Source organism: Lissotriton helveticus, chromosome 8, assembly GCF_964261635.1.
Source record: "Lissotriton helveticus chromosome 8, aLisHel1.1, whole genome shotgun sequence".
Classification (NCBI taxonomy): Eukaryota; Metazoa; Chordata; class Amphibia; order Caudata; family Salamandridae; genus Lissotriton; species Lissotriton helveticus.
Window position 1 is genome coordinate 1,461,693,574 of NC_136069.1, and position 20,990 is coordinate 1,461,714,563.

Genomic DNA, 20,990 nt, shown 5'->3' on the forward strand with positions numbered 1-20,990 from the left:
TTGGGGACCAGAACCACTGGGCTAGCCAAGCGGCTCTCAGAGGGTTCAATCACTCCTAGCTCCAGCATCTTGCTGACTTCAGCTTTGATGCTTTCTTTGACCTGGGCTGATTGTCGATAGATTTTGGTTTTGACAGGGTTACTGTCACCAGTGTCCACATCATGGGTACACCAGCTGGTCAGACCAGGGGTCAAGGAAAAGAGACTAGCAAACTGTTGCAAGACTTGCTTGCAGTCAGTCTGCTGTTGGGGAGAGAGGGTGTCTGAAAAGACCACCCCGTCCACTGAACCATCTTTGGGGCTGGAAGAGAGGAGATCAGGGAGAGGTTAATTCTCTGCTTCCTGTTCCTCATCAGTCACCATCAGCATGGTGAGGTCAGCCCTGTCATTATAGAGTTTAAGGCGGTTCACATGGATAACCCTTTTGAGTGTCCTGCTGGTGCCCAGGTCCACTAAGTAAGTGACCTCACTCTTTTTCTCCAGAATAGGGTACGGGCCACTCAATCTGTCTTGGAGAGCCCTTGGCGCCACTGGCTCCAACACCCACACATGTTGTCCAGGTTGAAATTCAACCATGGCAGCTTTTTGGTCATACCAGTGCTTCTGCAGCTCCTGGCTGGCCTCAAGATTCTTGGATGCCTTGACCATATACACAGCCATTCTGGACCTTAGGCCAAGCACATAGTCCACAATGTCTTGTTTGGGTTCTTGGAGAGGCCTCTTCCAACCTTCTTTCACAAGACAAAGTGATTCCCTTACAGGATGACCAAAGAGAAGCTCATAGGGTTAAAACCCCACTCCTTTCTGAGGCACTTCCCTATAAGCGAAAAGCAGGCATTGCAACAGGACATCCCATCTCCTTTTGAGTTTTTCAGGGAGTCCCATGATAATACCTTTCAATGTCTTGTTGAATCTTAACAAAACCACTGGTCTGTGGGTGGTATGGGGTAGTAAACGTGTACTGCACACCACACTCCTTCCACTTGTGTTTCAGGTAAGCAGACATGAAGTTGGAACCTCGGTCTGAAACCACCTCCTTAGGAAACCTTACCCTGGTGAAGACAACCAGGAGGTCCTTGGCTACTGCAGGAGCTGTAGTAATCCTAAGGGGAATTGCTTCAGGGTACCTAGTAGCATGATCCGCTACTACTAGAATGAATTTGTTCAATGAAGCTGTGGGAGGCTCCAGTGGCCCCACAATGTCCACACCTACCCTTTCGAAGGGTACCCCCACCACTGGCAGTGGTATCAGGGGGGCCTATGGCTTGCCACCTGTCTTGCCACTCGACTGACAGGTCACACAGGAGCTCACAAACTCCTTCATTTTTTGGTTCATCTGGGGCCAGTAGAAGTGGCTAACTAGCCTTTCTCAAGTTTTGGTAAGCCCCAGATGTCCAGCTAGGGGGATGTCATGAGCTATAGTTAGGAGGAACTCCCTGTACTTATGTGGCACTACCACCCTTCTGGTAGCTCCAGGATTGGGGTTTCTTGCCTCAGCATACAGTAATCCCTCTTCCCAATAAGGTCTGTGGGTACCACTGACATCTCCCTGTGCTTCTGAAACAGCTTGCTGCCTCAGGCTTTCAAGAATGGGGCAGTCTCGCTGACACTAGCACAGCTCTTCCCTAGTGGGTCCCCCTGGGCCTAGGAGTCCGACCTGGTAAGGCTCAAGCTCCATGGGCTCAGATCCCTATAGGGTTTCCAAGTCCTCTCCCTGAGAAGAGGGGTCCTGCGGTGCTGTGTAGAAGCTTGTCCCCCAGTCTTCTTGCTTTTTCTCTTGGTTGGTTGGGCCATACTTTCAGGCTCCAAACCTACTTGTTCACCCTTCTTTTTGCTCTGTGCTCTGGTTTGCACACACATCAGTCTAGGGATACCCAGTATGGGTTACGTGCTCAACCTCAGCCCAGGCTGAGGTTTCCAGGTAATTTCCAAGCAGACAGTCAGCTGGCAATTGTGGAGAGACCACTACCAGTTTCGGGCCAGTAACCTCCCCCCAACCTAATGTCACCATGGCCATAGGGCGTTGAGTGGTAATGCTGTCCGCATTGGTGACTGGGTAAGTTTTCCCAATCAAGTATTACTCTGGGGAAACCAGCATTTCCTTCACTATAGTGATACTGGCACATCTATCCCTCAGGGCTTCTACTCTAGTTCCATTAATGGAGGGGTATTGCAAATACATTTTACAGTTGGGTGGCCAACCAGCTACAGTGGCAAACTCCATTTCCCCCAAGGAGACTAGACAAGCTTGAGTGTATTCCCAGATTTGCTCTGGGCACTCCTCTGATTCCAATCTGTAGATTCACTGTCCCTGGAGTAGCTGTGTTGGGTGCCTTAGGGGCTTTATTGTAGGGGCAGTTTTTGTCTACAGTTAAATGTCCCAACTTTTAACAGTTGTTGCAATAGGCCTTGTTAGGATCAAAGTTCTTCCCCCTATAGGGCTGAGGCACATAGGGAGTAGTTTGGGTCCCACCCACCTGTACAGGTTTTTAGGGCTCTTTGGGAGACTCAGACTTTATCTTGGTGATTCTCACCACCTTTCCCCTGGGGAGGTTTTGTAACCACCTTCTTTTGATCACCCCCAGTGGCTGTCCTTGTCACCCTAGTCTTGACCCAATGATCTGCCTTCTTTCCCAATTCTTGGGGAGAAATTAGACCTAGGTCTACCAAATGCTGATGCAACTTTTCATTTGTGCAATTACTCAAAATGGGTTCCTTCATAAACAAATTTCTAAAGTACAGTAAAATCATGCACATTGTGTCCAGTTAACCAACCATCCAGTGTCTTTACTGCGTAGTCTACAAAATCTATCCAGGATTGGGTCTGGATTTTGCGAGTTCCCCTGAACCTAATTCTGTACTGCTCAGTAGTGAGTGCAAATCCCTCAATCAGAGTTTTCTTCAAGAGGTCATAAGACCCTGCATCTGGCCCAGAGAGGGTCAGAAGCCGGTCTCTGCAGTTACCAGAGAACAGTTCCCACACAAGTGCCCCCCAGAGAGGTTTCTTTACTCTTTTCATATCACAAGCCCTCTCAAAGACTGTGAACCACTTGGTGATATCACCTTCCTCAAATTTAGGGACAATCCCTTTGAGGAATTTAGCGTCATAAGTTCATCATTGCTCTACTGATTTACAGCGCCTCCGGACAGCATGGGTAGGGGATGTGGGCGACCTGGAGGAAGAGGACTGGGCGGAGGCTCTAGCGAGTCCGCGTGGAGCCGCCATATCCACACGCCTACAGCTAGTGCAATTTTAATACCTACACCGTGTGTACTTCACCAGAGTGCGACTGTGGAGGGCGGGAATGATAGACTCCCCCAAGTGTCTCCGGTTTGGGACGCATGAGGGCACACTTCTACACAGTCTGGGGTGGTCTTGCGCTGCATACATTTTGGAGGGGGGTGTTCTCCTGTTTGTCGGAGGTGTTGGTTTGGGAGCTTCCATACACACAGAGGCTGGCATTGCTGCATGTACTGGAGGGTATTGGAGGCAATAGACAGGCCACCTGTTACTGCTGGGTCCTTACGCTGGCGAAGAGAGATGTAGCCAGGGCTTGGAAGGAGACTCGGGCTCCGCCGCTGGCTGCATGGCGATCTGGGATGGACTACTGCATGGGGCTAGAGTTGCCAATTTTTGTTGCCAGGGGATGCCCCCGTAAACATTTTAAAATTTGGAAAAGGTGGGCGGACTATCGGGGGTTGGAGGTTGACCCGCCTCCGGAGGAGGCATCTATTGTATCTATTTGAATTGGGATGAAGATTGTGATCTGTGGGGTGCTGGACGGACTCAGTGTACTACATTGGTCATGTAATCCTTTAGTTGGGATAGCATATACACAATCGGGGGGGCAGTGGGGTGGGGGGTTTTCTGGTATAAAAGTCTAAGGCATTATTGTAATTTCATTGATGTATGCTGCAGTCTCCGGTTTACGGAGCTATGCAAGATATGTGACCTGTGACAAATAAAACCGGTTTTAAAAAAAAAAGGAATATATAACAGGATTGATGGTAGATGTTACCAAATTAAAAGCAGCTTTGTTAAAGTAAAAAAGCAATGCACTCTTGAGAATGTAGCAGTGATTATCTTTTACAGAATCACATAGATGTATACGGCGATATAGCAGAAAAAGGTCTCAGCACTGGTCTCCCCACAGAAGGATCTATCCTTATTTTCTTGTTAAAAGAATCATGGTAACACTTTGAGAACTTAGGACCTGCAGACTACATTGCTGCTTTTCATACATCTCCAACAAGCAGGCCTACAAATAAGCCCCGACCCTGCTGCTCTTCAGTGGAAAGTGCACTCAGTTTTCTTCAAAATGACTGAGGGATATGGACCCTCAACCATTTTGTAATGCCCTCTTGAGAATTAAAATGTTCATTTTGAGCCCTTGAAGCATGGGTCTAGCTACTCCCAAACCCAAGTTTTGCATTATAGGTTGTTACTAGGTCACCCAGTGCTTTTCTATGGGGGAGCCAGCGCGGACTCTGAAAAACAACTTCAGAGATTTTTTTTATGGATGGGGCATGTAAAACCTAAAAACATATTTCCATCTTTTTTTAAATCGTGCACCATGACCTACAGGGACTTGAGGCCTACATCAGGGGTGACTTATAGGTAGTATAAAGGAAGATTTAGGCCTGGCAAAGAGTTTATTTTGCCAGGTCTGATTTGCAGTTCTTAAACTGCACACTCAGGCTGCCAGGGGCAGGCCAGGAGACATGCTTTACATTTTAACTTTAGTGGCTGCGCAATAGGTGCTGCAGTTCACTAGTGACATTTAACTTCCAGACCCTGTGTACACAGAGTACCATATACTAGGGACTTATAGGTAAGTTGGGTTTAGCCAGTTGCACATATACTTTAGGGGTCAGAGCACAAACACTGGCGCTGGACGTCAACGCCCCAGTGTTCAGAGTCCATTAACCAGCACTTACGCTAACAAAAAGCGGTGGTGCTCTTGCATAAAGGACATTCCCTCACAATGGAGAATATATTGGTCATGCACACAAGGAGCACAATCACAGCTCCTTCTTGCATCGTCCTCCGCTTAGCTCCTGACAGAAAACTTACTGGCCTTGCCAAACTACACATTCCACTCTTCATTGATACGGTTTACAATATTCTCACTTTTTTTTTTAATACAGTCAGACGGAAGGTAATAGTCAGCAACTGTTGCCACAATAAACACAACTAAATCAAGGTTGAGAAAAAAACGTATTGCCAGACACCTCAACTTCACAAGTAAAAACATTCTTATGAGGAACAAAAATTAACTGCTCTTACCTTCATTGTTGGTAGAAATGTCGGACACGGGTACTGGCTCAATAATTATAGCAGCCATATCCAAAAGTGGTTGAATGATTTCAATCTTGAAGACCCCATTTTTCTGCCAAAGGTTCAGGACACGAACAATCTTACTCTGTCGAATTCCAAAAAATTGTTAAAATTACACCTTGGTGCTAAAACTTGCTTCTTTCGATTAACAGGATAGAAATGAAAACCAGTATATGTATTAGGCTATGAAGTCTATTGTAGTTAAATGCATACACTAATAAATCATAATATGTTTAATTTAAATAAGTACCAGTTGTTAGCCACAGCATTCTTACAAAGCCAGTCCTTAGACCTTTGGTAGTAGGAAACTGACATTCACACATACACCAAAGGTCAACATTTGGAATCTGAGCAGAGTAAGCAGAAGCAGCCTTTAGGCTCCCTGTATATAAGCTCACTTCTTTCTGTGCATGCAGAGCATGGGCTTCTTGTCGTTTGTCTCTCCTCTGCCCCCTTCGTTCCTCCCTCCCTCCACTCTCAACCTGACTCCCCCACCTGGATATAATTACATTATGGTCGGTTTAGCGTCATTTTAACTATTTTAAGGCCCATGCCCAGATGTGATTTCAGTCATTTTTCCTTCTTAGAATCTTTCTTCCCTTTCCAAGATTCTGGAAGGGCCAGGAGTTGGTGCCTAAATAAAAATGTGTAAAGTTCTCTGCATTCTTTTTCGACATATCAATACCCCCAGTTTGTTTGGAGATCTTTTAGGAATTATATAGATAGTTCTAAAGCCCTTTTGATTTGAATTGTTGGTGTATTAGCGGATTTATCTGAGTCAGGAAGTAGAAGAAATACTTATTTTTAATTTCCCATTTGTTTTCCCATTCTAGATATCAAATTACCGGTCACCGGTTATAAAACTGGCAAGGTGGCTACCTCACCAATAATGGCTAATGATGAAATAGAGTTTTTGAAAGGTTGTTAGGGCGGGGTAAGTCAATCACATACCAGGGAATACCATATTAAATTGTTGCTTGGCAAGTGACAATCTGTCCCAGCTTTCGTTTCCATTCGAAAGCTGCAAAGTGTTATAAAACCTCTATTTCGAATTTGTTCCCAGTACACCGCCTGGGCGGCGGTGGACGCCCCACCTGCACCCCTCACTCCCTGTCCCGTTGCAGACACAGAGGGGACTCACTCACTCGGTCATTCTCTCGCAGCAGACAGCGAGAGCTAACCTCCAATATTCACTGTGAGTAAAAATAGGTGTAAAAAAAGTTATTTTCTCTGTGTGAACTCGCCTATACCCCTTTCCTTTGTTCAAAATGGCGGGGGACTAGAGAACGAATAAAATCTAAGGCTATAAATCACCTCCTGTGCCACCAGATGCTCACGAGGCTCCTGCAAGATAAGACGCCCTCACAGCAAGGTAGAATCTGCTCAGCTTGAAAGTGAAACTGTCCACAGAGCAACTACAACAAAGAGAGGACTACTGTCTCCCTCACCCTTTTGTGGCGGCCATCTTTGTCCAGTCTCTCTATCGGGTGGCCATCTTGGACTAGTCACTTCTCACTGGAGCCCCGGTCCTCCCCTCGTGGCGGCCATAGCTAGACTACTACTCTATCTCTCTATGGCGGTCTGCATGGACTAGTCTTCCTGGCTATCAATAACTATCGGTACCACAGTCTCTACATAGCTCTATACTTAAATATACGTGTGCTTAATTGTCTACCTCGTACTGCAGTATCATTATACATTGGGTATTTTGCACTCTATATAACCTGGTGCTCCTGACGTGCTTAGTGACTACCTTTACTGAAGTATGATATGACTACTGGTACTCTACACCCAATGTAACCTACACCCTTTGTCACTTTTCCCTGCCGACAGGGCACTGACTGCTACCTCATATTCTATCGGCTGCCCACCAGTGCCATAATGTTCATTGCTGTAAGTCGTCTGCACCTATATTGGATGTAGTAATTCCATTAGTAGTTTAGTCCTAGTTGTATATTGTATATGTTGTAAGTTGCACCTTTAGCACTGTGATCCCTCACTCACGGATAGCTACCTCAACTAGCTGGTTATCATGTTAAACGACTTTCACTTCACTTTATCACTATGATGCACTGATTATTACCTCATTTACACCGCTACCTACCTCAATTATATGGTTATTATTGTATACTACTTCCATTAGTAGTTTAGTCCTAGTTGTATATTGTATATGTTGTAAGTTGCACCTATAGCACTGTGATCCCTCTCTCACGGATAGCTACCTCAACTATCTGGTTATCTTGTTAAACTACTTTCACTTCACTTTATCACTATGATGCACTGATTATTACCTCATTTACACTGCTATCTACCTCAACTATATGGTTATTATTGTATACTACTTTCATCTCGCTGTATCACTGAGTACCACCTCAACCATCTCGTCTACCTCATGCAAACTGCACCCAGCCATTCTCGACACCTGGACTACACCGCTACTATTCCGTACACTATGTTGTGTCAATTTGGCTCCACCTAAATGGTTTGCTACCTCTCAAATTTTGTACATTGTGTAAGCTGCATCTACGCACTGCCTGACCTTGGATTGCCTCGACTGCTACCTCTATTCTTTTTGCTACTTTTGACCACGCACTAACGTCACTCCTGTGCCCTCTAGCCCAACGGCTGACTGATTACTGTCGTCTTTTCTCCCACACCCATCCCTACAGCCACCCTAACATGGATCTCATCGGTAAGCACACATACAGAATCAACTACCCTCCCGCCCTCACCAAAAAAGCAGCTAAACGTTTTAAACATAGCCTCCTGAGGTCGCACCCTGAAACACCCGTGGCTGACTCCTACTTCTCACCGGGCAATGGAGCTCGGAACACTGATTTCATCTTCTACACCTCACGCATAGCCCAATGGAGAAAAGCATTTCTAACCCTACTTACCGTCTCAGCCACCAGGAAAACAGCTCATGGTATAACACTCTCAATCACACCTTCCCAACTCTTCCATGGCAGAACCACCATCACCATCTACAATAACGGGATTGTCCTAATTCAATCCACGGACAAGAACCTGGAAATACTAGATAACCTGTTCCCCAAGTTCAAAGAACACCTCTCCAAGATGCGGACCACCACCCAGAACCCCACCTGCACTATCATCACCCCCGATGACGCAGCCCCCACCCACAACACTACTAACATAGCTCAGCGCCAGATCGATACGCACCTCACCTCCTCCCACAGCACCCTAAACAATCACCCACCCGCTGTTGCCACCCCACGCTCCCCAAGCGCAGTCACCAATCTCTCCCCTTCATACACTAGCCTCCCCTCTAACATCACCCCCACCTCGACCCCCACTCATACCCCCCCCATCCCTCTCTCCCATGACATGACATAACCCCCACCCACAACACCTCCTACCTAGATCACCGCCAGAACGGCACGCGCAATGACAAATCCTACCCTTCGTTCCCCCCCACTCTCAACACCCAGGTGTGCACACCCCCTCCCATACCTCCTCGATACACCCACATTCTCGACTCCCCCACGCCCCCTTCCCCCCACGCTGCACCCCCCACGAACGCTTCTGAATACGCCACTGTACGGAGTTTATCTCCCCTCCCTCTCCCTCCCCCCCAAGGCAGATCCATCTCCTTCCCCAGCTCCCTCCCCACTCTCTCTCACGACACCCCCACAGAACATACCGCCTTTCTTACCTTAACATCCCCCCTCCTCCCACTCTCAGCCCCCACTACCCTCCTGCCACCCCCACTGTCTTCAGCCTTCACTCTCTTTAACTCACCTACACCGTCCCCCACTGTTGACACCACTTATGTCTCACACTCTCCACCTACTCCACCAACACCCATCGTCCACAAATATGCCCACACTCCGAATAACATCCCACTCATTATCACCGCAGAACCCTTCAACAACGCCAGCATATCCCCCCCTCCGATACCCTGCCCGCTTTCTAGCCCACTACTCAACCACTCACCAATCGCTCTCACCACCAACACCATCTCCATTACTCCTCTGGACCCGACCTTATCTACCCTCCAACAACTCAAAGAGGATCTCCTACAAGTCAAAAAGGATGTCCACGACATCAAAGACCTCCTCCTCTCACGGCCCAGCCTACCTCCCACCATCCCACTACCCTACAAACGACGCACCCCCCCTACATACACTCGCCTCAAACGATCCCCGAGATGGCCGACTATCCCCGTTCGCAATAACTCCCACCGCCCCCGCCGTGTCCTCAACTCACTGTCTGACCGCGACCTTTGCTCTCTCCTACACTCCTATGGCCCAGGTCCTGTAAAACACATATCCAACACACACATCCCCATACCCACAACTCACTCAAACCCTCTGAGGCTCCCAACCCATAGCAACAGAGTTTCCGTCCCTAGCAACCTCAGAAAAATCCCCCTCTCTCTAGAAGGTTCGACCACCCTTCTCACCCCCAAACTCAAATGCATCCTACTCAACTGCAGATCGGCCCAAAGACACTCCTCCGACATCGCTGATCTCGTCTCAGCAATGGAACTGGACCTAGTCATTCTGACGGAAACGTGGCTTACTGAAGCCTCTACCCCGATAATGGACATATTAGTCCCCCCCAATTATCACATCATTAGACTGGATAGGCCTGTCAAGACGGGCGGGGGAATTGCATGCATCTTTAGGAGCAACCTCTCCGTCACTAAAGCTGCCTCCCCCTCCCTCACCTCCTGTGAACTCCTCTGCCTCGATATCACCAGCGAGGGCAAACAAGTTTGTGCTTTACATCTCATCTATCACCCGCCTGGCGACAACCTCATATTCACCCAACAACTCATGGACACGATCAACTCCAATGCCGGTCGGCAGATCACCCAAATCTACCTGGGTGACTTCAACCTCCACTGGAATGATCAGAAAGACACAGAGGTGAACAGTCTCAAAACTCTCCTTAATGCGCTTGACCTCACCCAAATAGTTGATAGACCAACACACGACAAAGGCGCAATACTCGATCTCATCATCGCCAAGGAGGACTCCACCAAACTGGAGGCGATCGAACCTTGTGACTGGTCAGATCACCACATTATCACCTTCTCTATTAACGAAAAAGTTAAACCTAACCCGGTTCAGCCCACCAAATCCAAAATCTGGAAAAGGGACATGAAGAGTCTTAACCCCACTACGCTCCCTCCCCACCTCGACAATCTCCTCCTCCCCCCTCCAGGTGTCTCGGATGCCCAAGCACTGACCGACCACTACCTTGACTCTATGAAACTGATAGTCAATGAAGTCGCTCCACTGCAACTGAAGAGAGTCTCCAACAAAAGTTCTAACCCCTGGTACGATGGCAGACTCAATGACGACAAGCGCACTATGCGAATGGCAGAGCGTACCTGGAGATCTGACCCCTCATCACTGCATCTAAAGACGCTTAAAAAAAAGAGAAATGACTATTTCAGGAAAATAAAGCGCACAAAGTCTGACTTCTTTAGCCGTCTACTGGACCAAGCAAAAAACAGGCCAAGGAAACTGTTCGAACTAATCAAGACTCAAACAAAGGCACAACCCTTACAATCAAACAAAGCAACAAGCGACACCCCACACTGTGAAGCCTTCTCTGCTTTCTTTAAGCAAAAGACCGACAACATAAGAAATGACCTCGTCATGGACTTAAGCCGATTCCCCAATCACACCAGAATGTCCAACATTCAACCTAAAAACAATGCATCATGGCTGCACTTCGACAGCTACACGGAAGAAGATATATACAAACTACTCTGCACCTTGAAGCCCTCTAATCACCTCACAGACCCTCTACCTGCTAATGCGTTAAAAGACTTCACCCCCTTGCTCCTCCCTCTTTGGACCAAAATCATCAACAGCTCCCTTCAACAAGGTCTCATCCCAGACTCCCTCAAGGTGGGGCAAGTCACGCCTATACTCAAGAAACCCACAGCCGATCCGTCTGACCTGAACAACTACCGGCCCATCACCAATATCCCCACCCTGGCCAAACTGCTGGAGAAATGTGTCCAAATCCAACTAACAAAACACATTGACCAATTTGACCTTCTCAACACTCACCAATCAGGCTTCCGAGCGAAACATAGCACGGAAACAGCTATGACACACATAATTGATGACGCCCTCCAAATCCTTGACCGCAATGATTCCTGTCTCCTCATCCTTCTTGACCTATCGTCAGCTTTTGACACGGTCAAACATGAGAACTTATTGGAGCTGCTAAGCACTAGAATGGGTCTCTCGGGAACTGTTCTCAAATGGTTTGCTTCTTTCCTTCATAACCGGTCGCAGAAGTTCAAGATCGACAATGTGCTATCTAAACCAGTGCCTGCAGACCTAGGTGTCCCACAAGGATCCTGCCTCTCCCCCACACTGTTCAACCTCATCATGGAACCACTCGCCACCTTGCTGCAAGCATCCAATGTTCAATTCCATATGTACGCCGATGACACACAACTCTACCTAAAGCTACAATCCCCGGAAGATATCAAACTACTGAATTCCACACTTAGCAACACTCAATCCTGGCTGGCCGTTAATCACCTCAAACTAAATGCGCTGAAAACTGAGTTCCTACTCATCTCACCCCCGGCGAAAACTTCCACCACCCAAACGTGGCTCAATAACCTAACAGCACTCAATGTCCAACCTACTATCGTGGACTCAGCAAAATCCCTAGGCATCACAGTTGACGCCAAGCTCAACATGCAACAGCACATTAGCATAGCCACAAAAGGGGCTAATTTCCATATCAACACACTGAGGAAACTCAAACCCTTCCTCCCTGCCAAAGACTTCCAAACTGCTGTACAAGCTTTAGTCATCCCTCGCATAGACTACGGAATTGTGGCCCTCAGCGGACTCCCGCTATCCACAACAGCACCCCTAAGAGCCTCCCTGAACGCTGCTGCGAGACTCATTACTGGCTCGAGAAAACATTCGCATATTTCCCCAGACCTAAAATCTCTAAAATGGCTGCCTTTTGAAGCCAGAATTCAACTAAAAATTGCAATAATGACACACTCGGCGGTGCACCACAAAGCACCCAACTACCTCGCGCAAAAGTTGTCTATATCAGGAGGGTCGAGATCCAATCGTAGTACAAAAAACCTACTTTTGAAGCCTAGTAGATTCCGGAAAGAAAAAACATACAAGCGCTCCTTCTCAGGAATGGCACCCAGGATCTGGAATGCGCTCCCTCCGGAAACGAGGCTTATCTCCTCCACGGCACTCTTCAAGAAAGAGGTGAAGAGAATCCTTCTGGCCAAGATCTCCTGAACATTACAGAGACTGGAACTGAGTCTCCGCATCGCGCTGTATCTCTGATCACCCTGCCCTTTGGCACTATCCTACTACCTAGAGGGGCACTACTACGCTACTCTCGTCCTATCGACCAATATATGCTACTCTTTGTTGGATTTATATGACTTGTTTACCTGACTGTATTTTGATAGGTTTTGATATGTTTCTGTACATTATTGTTATCTATGTTACTCTATGTTTATTGACCACTATATTGCTCCCATTATTTTGTTCATTCCTGTTGCCCTTGCCCCTGTCTCTGTGAAGCGCTCTGATATCTGTAAGGATCTTGTTCGCGCTATATAAAACTTTGAATAAATAAATAAATAAATAAATAAATATGAAGGGCACTTAATTAACAGTGTAGGCCAATACAATTCAATTCAAAACGATTGTGTCATACGAGTATTTTAATATCTAGGTCAAGGTCACCCCTCTTATTTTGGGCATCAAGGTCTGCCATTAGCCCCAAAGCCTGTTGTATAGAGAATTTTGGAAAAGGAGTAACCCCCGTCAGTATAGGTCCTAGGGGATAAAGTAGAGGAGCTGCTTAGCTGTATATGTAACTGTGTTATAAGTTTTGCTGCTGGATAACCCATAGCTGTATAAAATTTCTAAGCTAACCAATATGTTCCGCAATCAGTAAACTATCAGATCGATGAAGCAATCACAGTTTCCAAGCAATAAAATATTTTGGGATAACAAACTGTGCTAAAACGTCTGATTTACCAATAGTGGGAGCCAGTTTCCAAAAATAAAAAGTTTTTTGTGTAATATTTGGCTTCAACATCAAGTAGTGCAATTAGGTAGTTTAGCAGGTCTGTGCGGTGGATACCCTCTATGTATCTGGTAACCCTTTTTGATTTTATCCTGCTTCTTTAATTGTATTGTATTGTATATAGCATTTATAAAGTGCAACAAACACCCTCCGGGTACCCTGGCGCTATGGTACAAGACGCAGCCCATCAGAACGTGCAGTGGGGAGAAATCAAATGGACAGCACTCAAAACAAAAGATCATTTTCTAGGGAACAGCCACGTTTTAATCCATTTACTAAACAAAGACAAGATGTTGCAATATCTAATTTCCAATGGTAGCTCATTCCATAGTCTCACAGCAAGGCTAGAAGCCCTCCCTGCTGTTCTAACCTTATTGAATCTAGAGACCTTCGCTAAACAAGCAGAGGAGGAGCAGAGTCTCTGAGAAGCCAGCTTCTTCTGTAGAGGCTTAGGGCCAGATCCATGCAAAGCCCTGAACACTATACATAGGGACTTAAAGTGTATTCTTTGCAGCGCTGGCTAAACACAGTGATTCAGAGGAGTCTCGTGGTCTGGACAGCACCAATTTTGCTGCCGTGTTTTGGACGCGTTGCACACGCTGAACCAAATACTTAGGTGACTCCAACAATAGGGCGTTACAAAAATCAAGTCTGCTTAAACTAACGCTTCGTACTATTAACGCTTTGACAGAGTTAGGAAGCAGTGGGAGGATCTTTCTCAGAGCCCTAAGACAAGACCAAAGCAACATCCCACCGTCTTGTTCACTTGCAACTCCAAATACAGGTTGGTGTTAAAGGTAACTCCCAAGTTTCGCGCCATTTTAGTCGGAACCAAAGTAGAAGTTGCAAGGGGACAAAAGTTATGAGGGAGGGCGGAGGAACCTTCCCACCAGTACAGTATAGAATTTCGTCTTATCCGAATTAAATTGTAAAAAGTTGTTCCGAAGCCACTGCGCAGTATCAAACATGCAGGCGTGGAAGTTCTCCAGGGCGTTAGAAGATCTTATCCTTGGATGGAACCCAGTCCAAGTGTCATCAGCATAGTTGGCTAATTTCATATTAATGCCCCACCCAGGTGTTTCCACTGCCCTTCTAGTTAGCAAATTCCAGAGCAGAGCCTAAACACCAGTCAATGCATCAAACCATTCAAGCCTCACCACGCCAGATAGACCCTAATTACAAGCTGCACGGTATCGTGCAACTTAACTCCAGACCCCCATTCAAATGTCTTCATGTGCACACACCCCATGCAGGTGCGCACTCTCCCTTTTACTCTCACTGAGATAATGGGCTCTGTCTTTTCTGTAGTTCTGTTACTTCAGTTAACTAGAACTAGTGGATTTCATAATTTTTCAGTTTAAAATCTTGTGCGACTGACATTTTCATCTGATTTAAACATTTGTATTAAAACAAAATGGCGGCCTGGGACCACATTAGTAAATAAAGGGCAGGGGGCATGTGCCCCCAGCCATTATAGGCCCAGGGGAGTCCACCTCCAGTGGTCACATTTCATAGGCGGGGCGTACTGTGCCCACTGCCACTATGGGCCCTGGGGAATCCCCACCCACCCTCTCTCTGCCGAAATGTGGCAAAAAGGGAGGGAGTTCCGCAGCTTCCTCCCCGATCCTTCAAAGGCCTCGGGTAGCCTTCCCCCTGGCTGAAATGTGTATAACTGGGAGGGGGGCCTTGCTACAAGCTTTCAAAGGGTCCAGGGAACTTACCCCCAGTGCTGAAAAGTGGAGGGGTGGGGACATCCAGCTTTTAAAAGCCCAAGGCAGCACAACCCATGGCTGCAACTTAAAAGAAAGGAGAGGGGCCACGTAGCCCCCTGTCCCAAACCTTTAAAAAGCCCTGAGCGCCCCATCCTCCAGGGCCCCTACTTTAAATCCCCCACCCCTCCTTCCCCTGAGCCTTTTATCTCCCGGGGGACCAGGTAACCTGGGTACAGCTCTCTTGATGTGTCCCCGGAAGCCCTTTGGTCGGCTCATTTGCTGCGTCCTAGGAAGCCCTCGTGCCCAGAAGTAGAATCCTCATGTCGGCACAGGCAAGAAAACGTGCTTGCTCCCCTGTGGCATGAGCATTTTCAAAACTCCCATCAAACGGTAGCAAACACAAAGTCTGCTCCCATCGGGCGGGAGATTTAAAATGGCTCCAGCCTGCTAGGAACAGACCTGAGATCTGTTTCCCTGCCTGCATTAACAGATCAAGATATCTGTATTCAAGGGGTTATGTTGTGGTAAAACAGCTGGCTTCACATGCCAAAAGAGTTTAGCCTAAGACTGCTTTGTCCATGCTACCATTAGGATAGCTGGTCTATAAGGTTAACTTACAACCAATCACCATAAGGGTTGTTTGGACTGATACAAGGTGGTCACTAGAACTAGTGAACTTCATATATCAGGCCAACTTCTCACAGGGAGTTGGAGGGTGGAGGGAGGAATTCGGGAGGTGGAGTGGAGGAGGTAACAGGAGGGGCACGGGAGGGTGAAAAGCGCACTGAAAACCTACAAAGCATAATTCTGTGAGTCATATCATGACACTTACCCGGACTATTAAAGCCTGCCTGGGCATAAACTTAGTGTTCCCCCTGTCTGCACATAAAGCCTGCCTGTACAACTTAGTATTCTTAGCCTTGTCCTGACACGATACTTGATTTCAGGATTTTCTTGGTTGCTCAACCCAGAGGGGGTTTTTGACCTGGTTTCATCTCGTTTCTTTCGTTTCCTTTTTCCTTCCTCAATGTCTTTTTGATTCACATGCCCAAAGGAAAGCCTCTATAGCAAGCACTGTCTGGTGTGGTGACGGATTTCTAACTTAGGTCACTTTAGGGACTAGTTTGACGGCCCCTTTCCTTTTTGCCTCTTTGATGAGCCTCCGGGGACACCCAGTGGACTCTGACGACGAGGAGCCTGGAGCAACAGCCTTAACAGCCCTGGTTCAAGAGGAAGAAACGCCGGAAGAAGAATTCAGTGACGTACAAACTTTTGTTTCCCCTGAACTTAAGCCTATCATAAATAAACAACCTATTCGCACCTATCTCCAGCCTCCGTGCCTGTTTATCAGACCTGCGCTCCCACAAAGTGTTTTGATGTGCGGTTTAAAAACCAAGGCTAGTGATGTGTCGAGTGATAATCGGTTGGTGATACCATCGGGTCACCTTATAACCTCAATGCCCAAAGTGAAAAACCTTGTAAAAACGGACTATAAACGCCACTTACATGCCATCTGATGTTGGCAAGCCGACAGTCTACAAAAAAATGATACGCAATAAACCGGTAAATTCCACATCACGTCATATATTTGCAATTTCTGTTGTGTTCAATCCTGTTTGTAAACTAACCTTATGATTCCCGCGCTTGACCTTCCGGCTAGACAAACTTTCCCAAACTGCTTCAAACAACCCGGCACGCAGAACGCGTTTCCTGGTTTATTGAGTGTCGTGTTCCTATTGGTTAGTATTGCGATCATGTGACTAAAGAACATAAACAACATACTGCCCGTCGTAAGACATTCTATTCGTTGATCTCAAAGTGTATTGTGGAATTCTATAATCACTAGTCTGCTAGAGTGGAATCTAAAAAAGTGAAATAAATGCAAACGCTGCAAAAAGTTAAAAATTGAACATTAAACCGGGATTCGATCCCAGATTAGGTTGGTAAACGTGGTATGTGCAGTGTGCTAACAGCCAAGGTGTGGTGATCATGTACCTAAAGACAGTATATAACATTTATGGTACAAACAAATCATAGGGTTCATCCTTGTGACCAAGGGACACCTTGCAAAAGTAATTACAGATAGCAAGACAGTTCAATACGGTCATTGAGACCGTTTGGCTTGTGGGAGGACAATCTTTGTATCCATGCGTTTTCCCTTTGTTGAAGATACTTCGTGTTGTCTCTTCCTTCCTTTTTGTCCACACATTCTAAGATCAAAAACTTTAGTTGCGATATATTATGTTGTGCTTCATTGAAATGTGTTGCAATGGAAGACTTCATGTTCTTGGTGCGAATATTCGACTTATGCTCTGTCATTCTTACTTTCATTCTCCTTTCCGTTTTTCCCAAGTATACTTTGCCACACGGGCATTTCAGTAGATAAATCACATTGGCAGTGTCACATGTAGCCGTCACCTTGAGTTTTATCTCATGACCCTTCATTGGGTGGTTGATCTTGTTGCCTTTGATGAAATTGTTACAACTTCCACAGTTTAAGCATGGTCTTGTTCCTTTATGTGATTTGCTTTCAGGTGGTTTTTGTTTTAGCATCTCCCCTATGTTTTGACCTCTAGTGTATGCAAATAGAGGTGGTTGCGAGAAAATCATGTTGAAATCAGGTTCCAAATTGAGTATCTGCCAATGTTTTATTATTGACTGTTTAAATTTGGCGCTCATGACTGAGTACTTTGAGACTGTCACAATCCTAGTCTCTTCCTTGGGTGTCTTGCATTTCAATAAGTCCTTTCTATTAATTTTCTCCACACGTTTTTTCGATTCCTCAATGATGTGTTCTGGATATCCTCTCTCAAGAAATCTTGATCCCATCTCTTCAATCCTATTTGTCAATTTATCATCGTTAGATGTAATCCTTTTAACTCTGGTCATTTGAGAAAATGGAAGGTGATGCTTTAAACTTGTTTGGTGTAAACCTGTGTAATGCAGCATGTTGTTCCTGTCGGTGGGCTTTCTGAATATGTCTGTTTCAATCCCCGTTTCTGTAAGGGAAACTTTTACATCTAAAAACGTCACATGTGTGTTCGATATCTCCCAAGTGAATTGTATACATTCATCCAAGTTGTTCAATTCAGTTATTTCCGTTTCCAATTTTTCTCTCGTGTTCTTCCAAATAATAAACACGTCGTCGATGTATCTCACAAATAGTTTCAAATTGTTACATTAATTGAGAGAGGATATCCAGAACACATCATTGAGGAATCGAAAAAACGTGTGGAGAAAATTAATAGAAAGGACTTATTGAAATGCAAGACACCCAAGGAAGAGACTAGGATTGTGACAGTCTCAAAGTACTCAGTCATGAGCGCCAAATTCAAACAGTCAATAATAAAACATTGGCAGATACTCAATTTGGAACCTGATCTCAACATGATTTTCTCGCAACCACCTCTATTTGCATACACTAGAGGTCAAAACATAGGGGAGATGCTAAAACAAAAACCACCTGAAAGCAAATCACATAAAGGAACAAGACCATGCTTAAACTGTGGAAGTTGTAACAATATCATCAAAGGCAACAAGATCAACCACCCAATGAAGGGTCATGAGATAAAACTCAAGGTGACGGCTACATGTGACACTGCCAATGTGATTTATCTACTGAAATGCCCGTGTGGCAAAGTATACGAGGGAAAAACGGAAAGGAGAACGAAAGTAAGAATGACAGCATAAGTCGAATATTCGCACCAAGAACACGAAGTCTTCCATTGCAACACATTTCAATGAAGCACAACATAATATATCGCAACTAAAGTTTTTGATCTTAGAATGTGTGGACAAAAAGGAAGGAAGAGACAACACGAAGTATCTTCTACAAAGGGAAAACGCATTGATACAAAGATTGTCCTCCCACAAGCCAAACGGTCTCAATGACCGTATTGAACTGTCTTGCTATCTGTAATTACTTTTGCAAGGTGTCCCTTGGTCACTAGGATGACCCCTATGATTTGTTTATACCATAAATGTTCTATACTGTCTTTAGGTACATGATCACCACACCTTGGCTGTTAGCACACTGCACATACCACGTTTAGAAACCTAATCTGGGATCGAATCCCGGTTTAATGTTCAATTTTTAACTTTTTGACGCGTTTGCATTTATTTCACTTTTTTAGATTCCACTCTAGCAGACTAGTGATTATAGAATTCCACAATACTCTTTATGAGTTCAACGAATAGAATGTCTTGCGACTGGCAGTATGTTGTTTATGTTCTTTAGTCACATGATCGCAATACTAACCAATAGGAACACGACACTCAAACCAGGAAATGCGTTCTGCGTGCCGGGTTGTTTGAAGCAGTTTGGGAAAGTTTGTCGAGCCAGAAGGTCAAGCGCGGGAATCATAAGGTTAGTTTACAAACAGGATTGAACACAACAGAAATTGCATATATATGACATGACGTGATGTGGAATTTACCGGTTTATTGCATATCATTTTTAGGTCTCGGCTAGAAGCGAGCGAAGCTCGCTCTCGCCAAAGACCTATAGTTAGCGTGTCAGCTTTCGCCAGCTTTCCAGGAGGACAGCACTGGCCGCGCGCGGCGATTTGTTAAGGTCACGCGCACGAGAACGCGCTCGCGGCCAGGTGCTGTCCTCCTCGAAAGCTGCCTCCCTTCCCCGTGCAGGGCGGGCCGCCGCGCTGCCTGCGGCGACCCGGAAGCATTGTTTTTATCTGTTTCCCGGTTCCTTTGCCAGCCTCTCTGTCCGATTCCTTGAGAGGTCTGAGGAACCCCTTCCTGCGCAACATCCTGTCCGTGTTTTCTTCATTGTTCGGGCCACCATTTGAGCTTATTACATGGTGCACGATTTCTGGACTGGAAACGGAATCGAAGTAGGTCACATAAATGCTTTGACACTATTGCCAAAGTTAAATAGTGAAAGGCGTTTAACAAGGTTAATGTTCTGGTATGTTTTGATTTTTTTTCTTTGCATTTACTTGAATAAAAGGAGCTTTATGAACCCGCATGAAGAAGTTATGCCGTTTTCTTGAACGTCAAACTGTACCTCCAAAATCCAACAGCCGATTCAGTTGTATATGTAAAAGTTTCCGTTCTGCGATAGCACTTTCCCAAATCGTGATAATAATCTTGGTTAGTACAAAATAAATGTACACAGTCCCTTGCTTCGTGCAAACTGTTGTTCGCCTAGCTAGCTTTAAATGTTGAGTTGTGGACTCTGTCACATGGCCAGACACAAACAGTGATTTCTTGGCCATCTTCCCTGACTTGTGGCCTAGCGCCTTTATGATGGTTTAGAAATATCTCCAGCCCCACCCCTCCTAACACACACACACGCACGCACGCACGCTCGCTCACTCACTCCCCCCCCCCTTAATTTGGCTCTTCTAACCCCATACCAAGGTGCTATATCACCGAGCATTCCAACATCAAGTGTAGTCCATGTATTCTGAATCTGTTCTATGGTCTCTTGATCCTAGGATCATGCTAAAAAAAAAATACAAATTGAAGGGAAAATATTTCTTCTCTATTCTACCATATCTAAGAACTTGCTGACCTCGTGAAGGTACCAACCAGGAGAGCGGATGCTAGTTTTGTTTGTTGCTTTAATCATCAAATGTGTGTACTATTTACTTGCTGAGGTCAGACTGACAGGCTTTCATTGACGTGTTCTGTAATTGGTTCTTTGCAGCCGATATAATTTTATTTTGCTCAACAGCATTGTTGCATTTGAGTTTATTGTGGCTCAATTTGCATCACAAGACAAATCCTGGCAGCGCTTCCCCAAAAAGCGATTTGCCCTTAGGTCTGACGGACCATGCCAGTAGAATGATTCGAGATTGTTTTTAAACCGGCCTTTTCTTATTTTTATTCCACGATAATGTTTGGGCT

At 45.8% G+C, this 20,990-nt stretch overlaps 1 protein-coding gene across 1 annotated transcript in view; it reads right to left on the reverse strand.

Moving 5' to 3' along the window:
- SCAF4 (SR-related CTD associated factor 4) overlaps positions 1 to 20,990 on the reverse strand; it is a 1,013,644-nt gene that overhangs the window by 902,417 nt on the left and 90,237 nt on the right. The window contains exon 5 of the mRNA XM_078658400.1: positions 5,287 to 5,422. Coding sequence (XP_078514526.1) covers positions 5,287 to 5,422 — 136 coding nt within the window. The remainder of the gene's footprint in view (positions 1 to 5,286; positions 5,423 to 20,990) is intronic.